The sequence below is a fragment of the Crocuta crocuta genome, unplaced genomic scaffold (genome assembly GCF_008692635.1).
Source record: "Crocuta crocuta isolate KB4526 unplaced genomic scaffold, BGI_CrCroc_1.0 scaffold139, whole genome shotgun sequence".
NCBI lineage: Eukaryota > Metazoa > Chordata > Mammalia > Carnivora > Hyaenidae > Crocuta > Crocuta crocuta.
The window spans coordinates 11,862,703-11,879,393 of record NW_027533258.1 but is presented as its reverse complement, the minus strand read 5'-3'; the positions used below and the strand labels follow the sequence as shown (position 1 = coordinate 11,879,393).

At 51.2% G+C, this 16,691-nt stretch overlaps 1 protein-coding gene across 1 annotated transcript in view; it reads right to left on the bottom strand.

Moving 5' to 3' along the window:
- The window catches only part of ANKFY1 (ankyrin repeat and FYVE domain containing 1), a 53,729-nt gene that overhangs the window by 15,598 nt on the left and 21,440 nt on the right, over nt 1-16,691 (bottom strand). Inside the window, exons 5-11 of the mRNA XM_077746888.1 lie at nt 14,222-14,345; nt 13,955-14,104; nt 12,418-12,583; nt 6,800-7,004; nt 5,489-5,557; nt 5,069-5,268; nt 1,363-1,460 (exon numbers count right to left, since the gene is read on the bottom strand). Coding sequence (XP_077603014.1) covers nt 1,363-1,460; nt 5,069-5,268; nt 5,489-5,557; nt 6,800-7,004; nt 12,418-12,583; nt 13,955-14,104; nt 14,222-14,345 — 1,012 coding nt within the window. The remainder of the gene's footprint in view (nt 1-1,362; nt 1,461-5,068; nt 5,269-5,488; nt 5,558-6,799; nt 7,005-12,417; nt 12,584-13,954; nt 14,105-14,221; nt 14,346-16,691) is intronic.

Genomic DNA, 16,691 nt, shown 5'->3' with positions numbered 1-16,691 from the left:
CTGTCCTGTGTCCGTGCAGGACAGGACTCGGCCCCCCGCGCCCCTCCCCACATGTGGAGAATCTCACAACGGTGTCCTCCTCCGTGGGGCCATCTTCCGCTCGGGCCTCCTCCCTGACACGCTCACGCAGGGAGCGCTCACGCACACCCAGGAACCCCAGCAGTGTGTACAAGCACAGGACTCTGACTTCAGACTCGCACCCCGACCCCGATCTCCCCACCGCCTTCTGTGCAGCCCTGTACAACAGTCGCAACGTGGAATTCACTGTCCCCGAGGCAGCCGCTCCTCCCGGCAAAACCCTCCTTCCCCCCGTGGGTCCCACGGCGTCCCCTGCTGCCGACAGGCATGCAATTCTGCACCTCCTCCGAAAGCGGTCCCTGTGCCTCCAGGCTCCGTGTTTGAGGTCAGGACAAGTCGCTGCCGGTCAGGATGACTCTCACCGCCCCCCCGCCTCGACCTCAGCGGTGCACCCGGCACGCCAGCTTCCCAGGAAGTTCGCTCAGCTCGAATGTCCACACCGTGAGTCTAAAACCCTTCACATGCATCTTCTCTTCCCACAGGAGGAAGTGCAAAGAACTCAACCAGCATTCCAGACCCTTCCCCAACGTCATGGTCACTTGCTTTCAAGTCGGGCCTCTCCGGGCGCATCTTCGGGTTCTCCCAGTTTTGCAATGAAGGGTATCAGAGAAGAACAGCTGGCAGACCCTGTGAGCTCCACAAAGGGTTTGTCAAGCTGGGTAACAGGGCACGTCCGTGCCCCATCAGGAGTGAACGGTAAGCACGTGATGATGCAGAAGAGACGGAGACACAGACAGACACACGATGGGAGGAGCAGAGCCAAGAACGGCGCCGGTGCGCTCGGACGCGCCGTCCCGGCTGGACAGCAGGCTGTGTGCGCATTCAGGGCAGAGAGTGAGCAGGTTTAACGGTGGAAGGGAAGGGGCCGCCATCTCCCCACACCTCGGCGTGCCTCACACTCAGGCTGACTGGCCACTGCCTTCCTGGAGCGGTTCGGTCCACGTGCAACCTTCCACCCTGGACCCGAGTCCCCATACCGGAGACTCCTGAACCTCAGCGTTCTCTACCCTGAAATGAGGCTCTTGTGGATGCCGGAAACGTCCAGGCCCACTGAGAATTCAAGGGCTAATTTCTTCAAAGCTCTTAGCACGAAGTAGACACGAAATAGATGTGAGCTCAGAGACTAACACAGCCTCCCTACATGAAAATGGCAAAGTGAAAATAACACCACGTGGTCTCCAGCGTCCCAGATTCAAACGCAAACCGAAAAAAGAAACGATTTTTCCTATATATGTGCCACTGCCACTCCCTCCACAAGCCACACCGCTGCCGTGTCACACTCACCCACTTGTTTCTGTGGTTGACGTGGGCTCCGCTGGTCGCCAGGAAGAGGGCCGCCGCCTCGTTCCCGGCCTCGGCCGCCCGCTGCAGGAGGCAGTTCCCTGGGGGACATGGCACACGGTCACGCTCCGCATGCAGACACGGGCCCTCCCCACCACCGCGTACAACCGACAAGCCCACACCGCAAGTCCACGCAGGCCCTCTCGACGTGTGGATGCAGACACTGCGTCCGCCTGAGAGGGGCAAGACTCGGTCTGGCCGTCAGGAGACAGTCGCTCTTCCCAGAGTTGCCACTGGACGCCACCAGGACCGGAGGGGGTTACGTCTCCCGCAGGTAGAACCTCTGCGGTGAAGGGACGGCCCTGCCGCCGCAGGACAACTGGATGCCCACAGCACCCCCAACCTTGCCGTAACGAGAAAGTATGTCTACGGAGGTCGCCACGTGCCCGGGGCGGGGGCGGCTGTCTGTCTGAGAACCTCTGGGCTTAGAACGACCGTGTTGAAGACGTTGTAAGTTGAAGTTCTACCAGAAAACGTCCTTTTATTCCTAAGGCGTTAAATGTATTTGTTCTTGTCTTAGAAATGTTTGTTTAGCGCTGTCTTCTAAACAAAAATCTTAGAACAAAGCAAAATTCTTTTCTTTCCCTCATGAAATGGTTTTAGCACTAAAGCAGTGTTTCTCTATTAAAATCCACTTCCTTTTTGGATAAACACAAAATATCATGTTCTACAGCTATGCTATTTGAATTTTTTTTTTAAATGTTTATTTATTTATGTTTGAGAGGGGGGAGGGAGACAGCGAGGAGTGGGGAGGGTCAGAGAGAGAGAGGGAGACAGAGGATCTGAAGCAGCTCCAGGCTCTGTACTTACAGCAGTGAGCCTGATGCGGGGCTCGAACCCACAAACTGCAAGACAATGACCCAAGCTGAAGTCAGACTTCAGCTTAACGGACTGAGCCACCCAGGCGTCCCAGCTATGCTATTTGAAAACTCAAATTAAATACCGTAACTAAAACTAGGTAAAGAAATGGGACAGACACGGTTTTCATACTGGTTCCCCTTCTCCCCGGAGACAGCGACTCGGCCCCAGCCATGAGCCACTCTGACGGAGAGACCCTAACAAGCGCCCTACAGTCACTCTGGCGCACACAGGACGTAAGCACGGGTCTCCCTATCGAACAAAGATGACCTTCCACTACTAAAACATCACAGAAATGCTGAGGAACAGTGGACTAAGGCCATTCTCTGTATACTGAAAGATGGAACACAGGAAAAATGGTGAACCTGAACTTGTACTAAAACTCAAAGAATATAAAATATTGACAGAACAAGACAATGGATAAATCCATAATCACAAGGAAGAATTTTAATATATTCCAAACACTGACGGGTCAAGCAGTCCAACAGTTAGTAAGTTACTGTGTATGATTTACACAGCTTGACACTTGCACATAAACATAGGAGAATGGGTCACCCCATGAGGAAAAGACGCACTTTCTTTTCAAGTACCTGTCAAGCTTCTACAAAAACCAGATCTGTAGGAACCTTAACCTTCAAGTCCTAAACATCAAAGAACCAGTTTCTTATATAATGCGACACTCCGATTAAATCAGAAATCAGTAGGACGCCTGGGTGGCTCGGTCGGTTAAGTGCCTGACTTCGGCTCAGGTCATGATCTCACAGTTTGTGAGGTCGAGCCCCATGTCGGGCTCTGTGCTGACAGCTCGGAGCCTGGATCGTGCTTCGGATTCTGTGTCTCCCTCTCTCTCTGCCCTTCCCCTGCTCATGCGTGTGCACACACACACGCTCTCTCTCTCTGAAAAATAAACTTGAAAAAAAAATCTTTAATTTGACATGTATTTAAATTTTTAACTTCTTTCAGGAAAAGGGCTGTTTAATATCCATCTTTTCTTGGCCAGTTTCCCTCATCAGTGGCATCTACCCGTGCTTTATACATCGCAATACTAATTGCAGTGGGACCCTTCTCCTGAAAACGTCCCCATATTTTTTTTAGACAGATCAAGGAAACGATCATGTTAAAGCAGTGGTTCTCCAAGTGTGGTCTCAGGGTTCCTAGGGTTCATGCAGGTCTTTCAGGGGACCCATGGGGTCAAAACTATTTCCACGATGACAGCCCTTGACGTTTGCTTGTCCCCTGCACTGACGTGTGCACGACGATGTTCAAACTAGGGCCTGAACACAAATAAAGGCGGGGCCTCAAATGTAGCAGCGGCCCCTGGGTGACTTCACCGCCACGCACCCTGTCAAGAAGATAGCTGTTTCACTCAGGGTGGTCCTTGATAAAGCAGTAAAAATTACTAAATTTCTTCAGTTTCAACAACGAGTACCTGTCTTTATACTCCCATGTGACAAAATCACAAGCGTGCACGGGGCTGCATCCAGCCCCGTGTGAGGAAGTACAGGAGCCTTGAGGAAAAGCCCGGAAACCCTGCCCAGGCTGTGCCACTAGCAGTTTTCCTCAGGCTACACCAGCTTCGTGAAAGAACGACTGACTAGCGAACTGTGCTTATCCAAACAGGAGTATCGGCCACTTTCCTGAAAATGAAAAAAGTGCGCTTTTCTCTCCAAGGAAACAACTGGCAATATTTGTACCAAATGATAAAATTTTATCTTGCAAGTGAATATTAGAACTTTGGAAAACTTTTATCCAGGACTGCTAGTTTGACAGCTTCTCAAAAGGAATACTTTCCAATGAGATTGGTGGTGAAATTAGGAAATGTGATTCAAAAATAAACATTTGGAAGATTTGCGTAAGTCAGCAAACTGGTATTTTTCAAATAATTAATCATGACGTTATAAAATTACATACAGAGAAAAGGTCCATACAAAGCACAGATGGACTAGATGTTAGCATCAGTGATATGGTTCCGGATTCCACACTGCAGCTAACTTCACTCACGTGGGGACCTCTGCTTGCTTCAGAATCAAAGAAATCTATCCACGATTACCTGAGAAGATGCTAAAACATGCCACCCTTTTCCAACTACATTAACTGTGGGAAAGTATTTTTTCTTCACATACTTTAACCAAAACAATACACGTCAAAAGGCTGAATAGATGCAGATATAAGAAGCCAATAACTGTTGTGTTTTGAACATTGTTCTTCATAAAAAATACTTCATAAAAATTACATGTAATAGTTGATTATTTTTTTAATTAAAACGTCTTTTAACAATTTCTCAGTTTTAATTTCTAACATGTTAAATACCAAAGCTACAACCCACCGAAACCAAAGCTCTTTCTTAAAAGTGTAAAAGGAGTTGTGAGACTCACCGCAGCAAATAAATGGAAGTGTTTCTGCTTAACAGGCCTGGAGTCTGGCTAAATTTATTTTATTTTTAATTTTACTTATTTACTTTTTTTTTTTTTTTTTTTTTTGAGAAAGAGACAGACAGAGAGTGTGAGCAGGGGAGGGGCAGAGAGGGAGACAGAATCCGAAGCAGCTCCAGGTACTGAGCTGTCAGCACAGAACCCACTGCGGGGCTCACGTACTGTGAGCTCATGACCTGAGCCGGAGGCACCCTGGCTAAACTTCCTAAAGCGCAAGATTTAACAAAGATAACCTGGGCACTTCCCGTGGGTGCGCACAGCCTGACCGTCACAACAGCACGCCCCCGGCTTGCGGCAGAAGCGCTGGTGTGACGCCTCGTGGCCCCCGACCGCACCCAGCCCTCGGGGCCGCGCTCTACCTGTCACTGCGTCGGGCGCGTTGGTGTCGCTGCCACGCTGGATGAGTCTCGCTGCAAAGCTGTTTTCATCAAACGACGTCCCGTTCAGCACCGGCACGTCCTCGAAGGGGTTCACAGAGTGGTCGGGGGACACCGTGACGTACTGCACCGCGAGCCACAGGGCGGTGCTGCCTTCGTGGTCCTTCAGCTCCAGGTCGAGCCTGAAAGAAGGAAGCGACGCGGCAGCGAACGTCACCTTCTCGAAACCGTACTGCCCACGGCCTCATCCTCTCTTCAGACGCACTTTGAATGACAATTTTTATTTTACTTTTACTTAACTAAAACTCACAACATTAAACGACAAAGACCCTTTAAGAGAACTGTTTGTCACCCGACTCCCCGCTGTTTTCTCAAGCCGAGGGTGAGGGTGCGGGTGCGTACCGTTTGCACTGCAGCAGTTGACTGAACACGAGTTCGTTCCTGGCCATGATGCACAAGTGTAAGGGGGTCCTACGGGCGAAGAAGAAGAGGGGTCAACGCCAAACGGGCTCCGTGCAGCCCCCGGGCCGATCGCCACCAGCAAGAACCCCGCATTCCTGCAACGGCGTCTCCTGGCGCCTGGCAAACGGCCTTCCAAAATCACGACTAAGTATCAGAGAATGAAAATGGTTTTATGGTTTTGCTTCTATGTTACCATTTAGTCAGCGGCCAAAAGAACAAGAATCAACAGAAGGAAGAGATAGAAAACACTTTCCCATTACACGCTGCGGCTCGCTCACTACCCGTGCTCTCCCACAGCAGCGTCTAGCACACGTACGCGTTTCCCCACCTCCCCGCCACAATCCTGAAAGGAAACGCCTCCCTTCCTATGACTCTGTTCTACTCAAGCACGGTCAGAGCAGCAACAGGCCGGAATCCCAGGCAGGGTTGGATTAAAGTGGCTTCTATTTAGCCCTGAAGGGGACCGCCTGCCGGCACCCGTCCCAGAGGCCCGGCCACCCAGAGTCACTTTGGCTGGGGAAGTCAACTTAAAGAATCAACAGAAGAAAAGGATACAGTTATTTGGGGAAACAGAGTAATTATCAAACGATGCTAAGAGTTCACGGAGACCCACGTTACTGGAATACGAGATCCGTCACACGCGTTTTTCTCTTCGGACAACTGTGGGGGGCTCTGTTCTCTTGTGAGAAGTTTTTCAAAGATACAAAAATACTGAGCCACGGCTATGAAAAGTGGCTCCCGCTTGCTGGCGGTCCCCTTCTGTGCCTCCCACCCCGCTGCCCCAAAGACACGCGGCCCCTTCCGTGGACTCTAAAGCACAGGCATCCTCGACTGGCAGGGGACAGGACGCTCGCTGGGTGCCGCTGCACGAGGCGGACACACGTACCAGAAGCGAGAACCCCACAGTCAGACCTCACGGAAACACCGGGGAAGCCGTGAGACGGTGCGCAGCCCCTCCGAGCCCCCGCCAGCTCTGACGCAGGTGCTGGCGCAGCGTGCCCACGGAGAAGCTGGACCAGTGGCCCCTGAAAGGGACAGAACTGCCTACAAATCCACGGACCTCAGTTCCGAGCCCAGAAACGATGTCCCCAGACACCTCAGGGCTTCGTCAAGGCCCTCATTTGCCTAACGCGCCAATGTCTGTGACTTCAATGAAAACCAGACTGAATAACAAGCCCATCAGCCAGTCACGCAGAGCCACACAACACCGTTCTGGAAACAGCACTAAGAGCGGCCGTCGACCCCACTCACCTGCCCTTGCTATCTTGCATGTTGGGGTTGGCGCCAGCCTGCAGAAGGGCCTCTGCGATCTGGGCCATCTCAGACATCACGTCCGCGGAGTGTTTCTTTGAACTGTACAACGCCACAAGGTGCAACGGGGTCTCCTGGGCACCCAACGTGGCGGCATTGACAAGGGCCCCGTTCTTAACGAGGAACGTGGCAGCAAAGAGATCTCCTTGAAAAGAGACAACAGGAGAACGGTCACACAGGACAAGGGCAGGGCGGGCTACTCCTGCCAGTGCTTCCGCGGGAAGTCAGGGACGCAGACCGGAAGGGGCACCGGGCTTGTCTGCAGAACCTTGGGACGCCCGCAAGTGGAAACTCGTCGTCAAGATCACGGAGTCACGCGCTTCAGCCGCACACCGCCGCCCAGGACACCAGGCCCGTGGGCACAGAGGCCACTCCTGATCGCCAGCTCTCAGACGGGCTGCACGATGCCCTCAACACAGTCCGCATCCCTCCCTCATCTCCTGGGCGGCCTGCGCGTAAGCAAGTCTTCCCGCCAACGCGCTGGCACACAGGTTCCCGCCCGGAGTGTGGCCCCCCGAGGGTTATCACACAGGGTTTTAAAATTTTCTCAATCTGTCACATACAAACAGAGCAATCTCAACAAGAAGTTTTCAACTGAATATGTGAACAAAGAATCTGTACAGATTACTATTTATAAAAAATTCACATGGTAAATTCAGTGGCTGTAAAAACATAACTTCTTCCTAAGTCCCTTCCATCGCCTTAACTCTTGGAGCATTTACAGGCGGAAGAATCTGCGTAGGGTGATGTACAAATGCCAAATGAAGTCTGAACAACTTCCACAGAATCCAGTAAGTTCTAGAGCTCCAACTACCGTCTTTGACGATGCAGTGCTCGGTGTGAGGAGAAACAGGAGCTACTGTGACATCCTGACAAAAGGCCAAGAGTTAAGTTTACATAAAATATTAAAAGTATACAAGTCTGAAAACACACGGTGAACTTCAGAACCAGGCAATCTGACAGGCAGCAATTTAATGTTAAAAATACTTGTGGAGAACCAGTTGAAGCAGACTTGTCAGGTGAACTTGGGGGGATAAGGATTCATTAGATTTGTTATATAAGGTTACTTACAGTTCAATCTTCCTTGGGTCTAGTCCCATTTACATTTTAAACACAATCACTACACATAAAATTAACGTTTCTTAAGAAAATAAGAACAACGCATCCTCAGACAATGAACCATGAACAGAGAAGTCACCNGGGGGAGGGACGGCTTCTGGGGCCTCCAGGCAGCACCCCCGACGAGCTCCCCGCAGGGAAGCCTTCTAAGCCAACCCCCGCCGCCCCGGACAGGCCAGACCTAACTTCCGTGTGTGCCGCAGCACGTAACTAAGCCATGCCGAGGGACCACCTGGGACTCAGAGGCACCTTCTGTAGGTTCTATCTCCACTTTACCAAGGTCTACAGGATGCATTTCGTGACAATCACATCCTTCTTCAGCTGGAAGATCCGCAAAGCGCAGAACCACCCCCGGGTTCCTCTGGCACCGTGACAGCCGCAGGCTGAAGTCTGCTGGAGTCTTGGGCTGGACACCAGGTTGTCAAAGGTCACGGATAGTGGGCAGTGGTGCTCCTTCCATAGTTTATCTGTTTTCATCTCTGCAGCCAGACACATTCACTTGTTCCCGAATCTGTTAGTGCTGCAGATGTGTGCTCCTCTGAATCCCAGCTTCCACACGACAATTTTCTCTTACCCAGTCACTCATGAGAAGCTTTCTTTTGATTCTGGCAACATCATTCATCTTCTTCAACTATACTTCTGCATCTCAACATCCAGCATTTCTGGAGGGGCAAAGCTCTCAAGTCTGTTATCTGCGCTTCTAAGCTCATTTTCATCTGCACGTAAGGGTTTCCTCTGTCTTCAGGGGACAGGAAGTGTCAAAATCATCTAGCTTTCAGCACCTCTCATCTGCTCTATGCCTTCTTCCAAGGGCCCAATTTGCCAGAGAAGCTGAGCGCTGGCATGGAGGTGGTTCGGCCGCCACAGGGCCCTCAGATGCTGACCAGTCCATGTCTGATTCATCCTTGCAACCGCCTCTGTCTCATGCAAAACAGGCACCAGGGAAAGATTTGGGAGGAAAACCAACTGACTGGCTCTGACTCCGATGAACTATGACTTTAGGTAACTTAGGGTTTCTCTAACCAGCCCCTTCTTCTGCCCCCAATTTTTTTCTGGGGTCTGGAGGAAAGTGCGATCTTTACCAACATCACACACAAAGGACCACAGATTTCTTCACAACAGGATACTGGTAGAGGTCTGAAAGTAACAGGTAATCTACACATCGGGGACAGGACTGGGCCGGGCCCTTGCTGCTCACAGACGCACATACACAGTGGGCTTCCAGGAGGCCCTGACATGTGGAAGAGCCCCACAGGGATTCAGTCTAAGACGGAATGTATACAAAGATTAACAACAGAATACAACACCCTAGAGAAAGTCACTTATATTCTGGAAGTGTTAAGAAAATTCAGGACTGTTGGGACAGAGGGACTTGAAATGAAAAGACCAATGTACATGACGCTGGGGAAGAAGGGTGGTGTTTTCACACCTCTGAGATGGGCACAGATTCCAAACTAAGAGAGAAACACTATAAAGCTGAAACCAGACAGGCTGATGAAAAGCTTACAGTACATCGTGGAAAACAAGCCGGGCAGGCATGCCCCCTGAAACACAGGTTCAGGACAGCCAGCCAACAGCTGGACTACCATGAATAATTACAAAACACAACAACAAAAAACCCACTTTATATTTGAAGCCCTCTTAAAAGAATTAAAACTTTTAGATTATACTTATTTATTAATAAGAGACAAAGATTTTTTTTTTTATTTATACAAATATATGCAGTTAATTACATACACCCCTGCCACCCCCCAAAGTTATTTAGGAATTAGTGGAAATAGAAAATTGGTGACGTTTTACATGAAAAGAAAGTCAGCCACGGGGCACTCAGCCCAGAGGGCAAAGAACAGGGAACAGCGAGCAGAACAGAGGACGGGGAGGCAACCCCAACAGCACCACTTGTCAATAAGGAAATTTCTAAAACATCTGAGAAAGTGTTCCAGCAGAAACACTTAAAATAAAAACCGTTTGGTGCTCACAAGCTAGCTACTCCATCAAACTGGTTCAGTCGCACAGCCCAGGGCACGAGGGGTCACTGTGCTGACCTCCACATGAAGCTACTCCCAACAAACACCAACACCAAACCAAAATCCACATCAGCGTCTCCTTCAGCGCGGCCTCCGGGCCGGAGCCGTGTGCAGGGAGGGGGCCCAGGCACCTGCGGGTTCACACGGACCGCCTGGTGCTGCTCCCAGGGGAGGCCCCACTGTGCACAGACTACCCGCTGACCAGCGCTGATGGGAGCTGATTTTTAGAAGGTCACTGCTGATGTTAAACAGCAAGGATTCACCTCTGGGCCCAGACCCGGCTCGTCGGAGGCGGCGGCCACCATCCGGCCACACGGGTCCTCCACGGCCTCATCCGCAGACACTGGCTGCCCATTTCAACCTCCACAGAACTAACCGGCACACATCCCAGCGGGTGTCCGGAACCAGACCCACATCTCACACAGCAAAGCTCTTCAGTCAAATGATAATGAAGTTAAAGTAAGGTTGACAGTTAAACTTAACTATGTGACTCAGTTCCATCACTCGGGAAGGCCCACGGACTGAGAGCTGCAGCTGAGGAGGGACAGGGAAAGCCCTCCCTCGGGAGCTGGGCTGGACCCGGCGCGCCAGTGCGGGGCCGACCTACCCCCTCGCAGGACGGTGCTGCGCGTGCTGGCAACACTGGAACCCTGCACGCGAGCGAAGGGACATCCGGAGGGGACCAAGTGACCTGTCCAAGGCCGCCGAGTAAGTGCACGAGCCAGGACTGGGACCCTGGCCCACCCAAGCCCCACCACGAGTGCCCCGCTGACCACGCCGTGCCCTGGTGTCCAGAGGTGGCAGCAGTCAGGCCGTCACGCCCATGCCGTCCTGCGCAGGCGTGCAGGCAGCTGACTGACTCAGGACGGAAGCTTCATCGCCTGAAAATAAGCATCAAAAATGCACTGCCAGTTCTTGGTAACTCTTGTAACTAAGCAATCACCAAAATATTTAATAATTTGTCAAAGATGCTTTTTCATTGCACATAAGAATTTAACTCCCTAAAAGGAAAGAAACAATTCTTAAGACTGTTTTGTATTTTTTTTTAGTAACAAGTATATTTGTTTCCAAAATAAACATCTCAGACACTACACAGTAGGAAACACTAATTCCCCCTGCGGCGGGAACCCTTCCCACTGTCCACACCCCAGTGCGCGGAGTCCCCAACGGCTCTGCACAGTGCCGGGTGGCGCCTGGGAAACGCATCTGCTCTCTACACGGACATATTCCCAGGAGTCCCTCCCCAACGATGAGCCATATTTTCCCCTCCGTCAGCCAGCAAGCTTGATGCTCTAACATAGGGCTTTGAGGTATATTTATATTAAAACTTTTGCCCGAAAAGAACGAAGCCACGGCTGCACAGGACCGTATTTGAAGAAACTACATTCCACCAAGTAGGAGCAATGTGTGGGCGACAGTGAGCGTATATACGATGAGGGCAAGACAGCGACAGTTGATACAGAAGAGCGACATGTGCGCACGTGTGCACTGACGGAACGGCAAGGACAGTACGCTCAGGGACGGCAGTGCACTAGCACAGTAACAGTACAGTAAGAAAGCATAGTGATGATAATGGTCGCGTCATCGGAAGGGTGAATATACGGGATTAAGATGTGGGGAAATGAGTACACTCCGTCTTTGATGTCCGCATGTAAACACACAGACAGCCAAGGCCGAGTCAGCTATCGCTCTACAAGACTAAGACTTGGCAACGCTGAAAGTTCTCATTCCACACGGGAACTCTGCCTCTACACAGCTTCTCATGTTGTCAGAAATGATGACCACAAAGGGCAGTCAGGCAGGATCCATCTGGGACTTAAGAATTAATAAGGCCATGGGAAAAATAAAACAAAAAAGACCAGTATTCTTTCTTCCCTTGTAGAGTTAACTAAGAGTAAAATGTTTTGATCTTCAGTCTATCGCTTCCATATTCCCCCATACTCACGATATGCTCAAAATATAGCTACAATTTCAACTAACCTGCCTACGACGCAATGACACTATCACTTTGCCATGAGAGAAGTCTAAGCTGGACAAGTGAAAACTGAATCCAAGACTATGTTGAAATGTGTGGTTCTGACGCTCCCTCTCTTCCAGCTGCAAACACAGGCCCCCTAACGCCGTCCTGGAGAAACGACACACTGAATAAGCAAACACGTCAAGTGCCTGCAGGGAAGGGTCCTCCCAGAGGTGCGCCCTCTCTGGTCTGTCCTCTGCGGCACGGCTGACACCACGACAGCCTAAGAAACAAGGCACAGCGACGGCTTCGCATCCCCACCGACCACAGACCCTACGTCACATGCAGATGAAGCGGCCTTTCAGAAGGCTGAACAGGGGCAGAGGCTTCAAGACTTACGTGGCCTAGAGTAAGGCCGCTCGCAGAGAGAGATGCGGACATACTGCCGCTCCTACCTCGTTGGATCGCTTTGTGCAACAGGCTCCAGCCGCTCTTGTCCACCATGTCCACGTCGGCTCTGTGACTAACCAGCGTGGCGGCAATGCTCTCCAGGCGCCGAGACAGGGCCAGGTCTAAGGGGAGGTCTCCGTGATGATCCACTTCATTCAGCTTCCCCGGGAGCTGCACGGGGAAGTGTGTAAATCAGCCCCGCTGGCAGAGAACACAACTGATTTTCAGGTCCGCCTGCTGGGCTCTTACACACTGTCCTTTATGCACGCGCCAGATTTTCATGCTGTTAACTGTTTACTCTTCAAACTCCACTGAACTGACAACCTTCTCTCAGGCCCCTGCAGGGCACAGCCCTTTCAAGGAGCACAGAGTTAGCGGGTCACACAGCAGACACAAACACCACGGAAGACAACGCAGGGCCAAGAGGGACAGGCCGGGCGGAGGGGCAGAGACAATGCGGAACAGCTAACGTGTGCATCAGACTAGGGCTTCACTCGGAACCCCCCTCGCAGACACGGGTGCCCAGGAGAAAGCACACCGCGGCCCAACTGTGCCTCCCCACTGGGCGGCGCCGTCCGCAGAGTAACAGCCCCGAGATGCCCACGTCCCAATCCCTAGAAGCACAAAAGGGGACTTTGCAGATGTCACTAAGATTAAGGACCCTGAGGTGGGGATCACATCCTGGGTTATCTGTCTAATCACATGGATCTTAAAAGTGGAGAGGGGGGCGCCTGGGGGACTCAGTTGGTTAAGCATCTGACTTCGGCTCAGGTCATGATCTCCCAGTTCGTGGGTTCAAGCCCCATGTTGGGCTCTGTGCTGACAGCTCGGAGCCTGGAGCTGCTTCAGATTCTGTGTCTCCCTCGTTCTCTGACCCTCCCCTGCTCACACTGTCTCTCTCACTCAGAAATAAATAAAACATTAAAATTTTTTAAACAAAAAGTGGAGAGGGAAGCAAAGGGCAGGTGAGAGAGATGTGACGGGGGACCGGGTGCACTGCCCCTGGCTCTGAAGACGGGAGGAGCCTGCTGGCCTCCAGAAGCCACGAGAGTCCCCAGGTTAGAGCCACCTGGTCCTACAACCACAAGGAAGGGAATTCTGCTGATGCCCCAAACGATCAGGAAATAGATTCTCCCCTAGAGCCTCCTGCCGATACCCGGATTTGAGACAGGTGATGCCTGGACGGGACCGCCCGCCTGCAACGCTGCAGGGTAACACGTCTGCGCTGCTCTTAGCCACTAGGCTCGTGGCCACTCCCTAGCGCAGCAAAAGAAAAATAAGTACCTGGAAGTCAGGTACTGCTGCAGCAACTACCCGGAAACGTGGAGGTGGCTTTGGAAGGGGGTGACGGGCAGAGGCTGCAAGAACTCTGAGTGGCGTAGCAGACAAAGCTCAGGCCGCCCGGAAGCGACTCCTGGGAGACACGTATACATCAGAGACTGCGCCGCTGCGGCTCAGGGGGAGTGAGGGGCATGGAGGGAAAAACAAGCGACGTATGGTTTTCAGAAAAGGTAGGAAAAACAGAAAAAGCAGCTACTGTACCTGTGAGTCCATTTCAATTAGATAGAGGAAGACCACATCCTCTCTCTCTACTTTGATAGCCTTATGTAGCGGGTACTCAGTCTTGGATTTGATCATTTTGTACAACAACTGGGCGCTCATGCTGCTGAAGTCCTCCTTCCGCAGGTCGTCCTGAGAACAGAAGGGCAGTGACAGCTGGAAGGGACCCAACAGACCAAGAGCAACAGCAACAAACGCTCTGACTTCCCGCGAGGGTGCTTTGCTCACTGCCCTCAGTCTCTCACCCACCCAGTGACTGGCGATAATTTCCGCACAGTAGTTCATCAACGTGCCGGCACTCAGTTCCTCCGCGGTCTGATAGAAGCGAATACAGTTCCTGACGTTCACCAGAGACATGACGCCCTTCTCACATCTACGAGAGAGTATGAGTGACGAACAGTGGTGTTGGGACAAAAAGATGCATAAGCTAATGAACCAAAGCTACCACCTGTGGCCGGTAACACTGGTGATAGTACACACATAGTACAGTTGCAGTACACTCTCGGTACACACGGTACACGCAGTACACACACAATGCACACACGCAGTACACCCACAGTACACCCAGCACACACACAGTACACTCACGGTACACGCAGTACACCCACAGTACACACACAACACACCCACAGCACACATGCAGTACACACGGTACACGCGGGACTATCCCACAACTTCTGGAAACCACAGCAAGCCTCCACAGAACTAGCGGGTACGGAGGCCAGTGCCAGGAGCCCTTCACCCTCTTGCCTGCACATCTCCCTACAAATCAGGGCGACCCCCAAGGGCATCACAGAGCTCTGACACCCCACTGTTTCTTCGTGTGTCCTGCTGCCCCCACAGACACCCTTTTCTGACCGCAAGGGCGGCACTGAGAGCACTGAACTGTGAGGTGAGAAAGACCTAAATAGAGACCCACTGACCTCTGGAGGCTGAATGACATGAACTCTGTGCCCTTTTCTCCCGCTCCATATAACAGGGATAGTGCTCTAGTTCAGAGGTTCAGAGCATCTCTGTGTGTTTTTCGAGATAAAGGAAAGCTATGTGAACTCTGCACAGTACACCGTACAGAACGGGCTGGAGCCCCTTGTCAAGGCAGCAGCGTAATCACTGATACGGACCGGACTCAGTACTACAGTGACCAGCTGGCTGGCAGAGAGGCTCAGATGTGACAGGGGAGGTGGGGTTCAGAGAGGGAGGGAAAGCCCGCGGGCACAGGAGGGGGACCGGAGGAAGGAGGGAAGACTGAGGAACAATCTCTCAGTCCTTCTCTGTCCAGCAGTCAGCGCAGGCGCCTGTTTCATTCCAAGACCAAGGCTGAAGTTTAAAAACAAAGGTTTTTAAGTGACACAGATGACTTGGTATAAAGAAGCTTCTCCCAACGGGCACTTGTAAACCAAACCATTACGGTATCTAAACAAGTTACCGCGGTGAGTAAGCAGGCTCCTTTCCGAGCCGCCAGCCACCGTCTGTGCTGTGTCTGCCCGTGCCTGTCACACCTCAGCAAGGTCTAACCAGTAACCGTGGCCTGGCTGCGAAGTCAGAGTGCTCCAGGGGAAAGCCCTCTGTGTCACTCGTGCGGAACTCGTCAATTTTACAGCGGCAAACACCCCGCACGGCTGTTCTAACGCCCTAACTGGGGAGCATGCGCTTTCACAGAGCCCTTTGCAAAGCAGCTTTACAGACAAATGCTGACTCTGAAAATCCTACTCTCTCCTTTCTATTGCCAATGACATTTGTCGCAAGAGACTCAAATGTGTTTCATCAACACTGACGTTCCCTTACAACTGGCAGACACCTCACCGTCACCTACCTCTGGGTCTGCAGAAGGCCAGCCGCTATTCGGATGGCCTAGAACTAGTGACCGACATGATTCACATCACTCAAGACCATGTTATCTTATTTAAAAATTCATATTCTCTTGGGGCGCCTAGGTGGCTCAGTCAGTTAAGCATCCGACTTTGGTTCAGGTCATGATCTCATGGTTTGTGAGTTAGAGCCCTGCAGAGCTCAGAGCCTAGACTTGCTTCAGATTCTGTGTCTCCTTCTCGATCTGCCCCTCCCCTGCTTGCACTGTGTCTCTCTCTCAAAAATAAACATTTAAAAAATCGTAATAAAAATAAAAATTCATATTCTCAATTCACATCTCCTCTTTCAAAAGTACCAAGACGAACTTTCCTCTGAAGGAATTTTGTTGTTAATAGTGTTTTTCATTTTAGAGCGCAGAGAAGGATACAGATACAGAAAAACAATTTTTAAAGTACAAAATGAAGCATATATTTTAGCTCACAGCACTCCGGTCTAGTTTCAGAACCACTGCCTGTGCACGAATAGGAGACGTGGAGACGAAACAGAAATGGCGGCTGAACTACAGATGACTTAGGTTTTTTCTTTTGTATCATTCTATATTTTCCAAATGTCATACACTGAGCTTGTACGTTATAATCAGGAAAACAATTATTACACTAAATCTCAATTTTTGGCATATACTATTAATTCTCTCTCTTAAAAAAAAAGGGTCTTTCATATAAGTTACCAGAAAGCTTCCTTTCCATCAAATGGGTGACTGCATTCCCAAACCCCCAAGTCCCCATCACAAAAATGAGCAGTCCCCGCCTGACACCGAACCACTGGCTTGCGACACCCCCTTGGCTGCACTAGCTGGGATGTGTGCTCTCCCCTGCACACAGCAGAGGGCGCTCTGCAGCCTTGTCAGAGC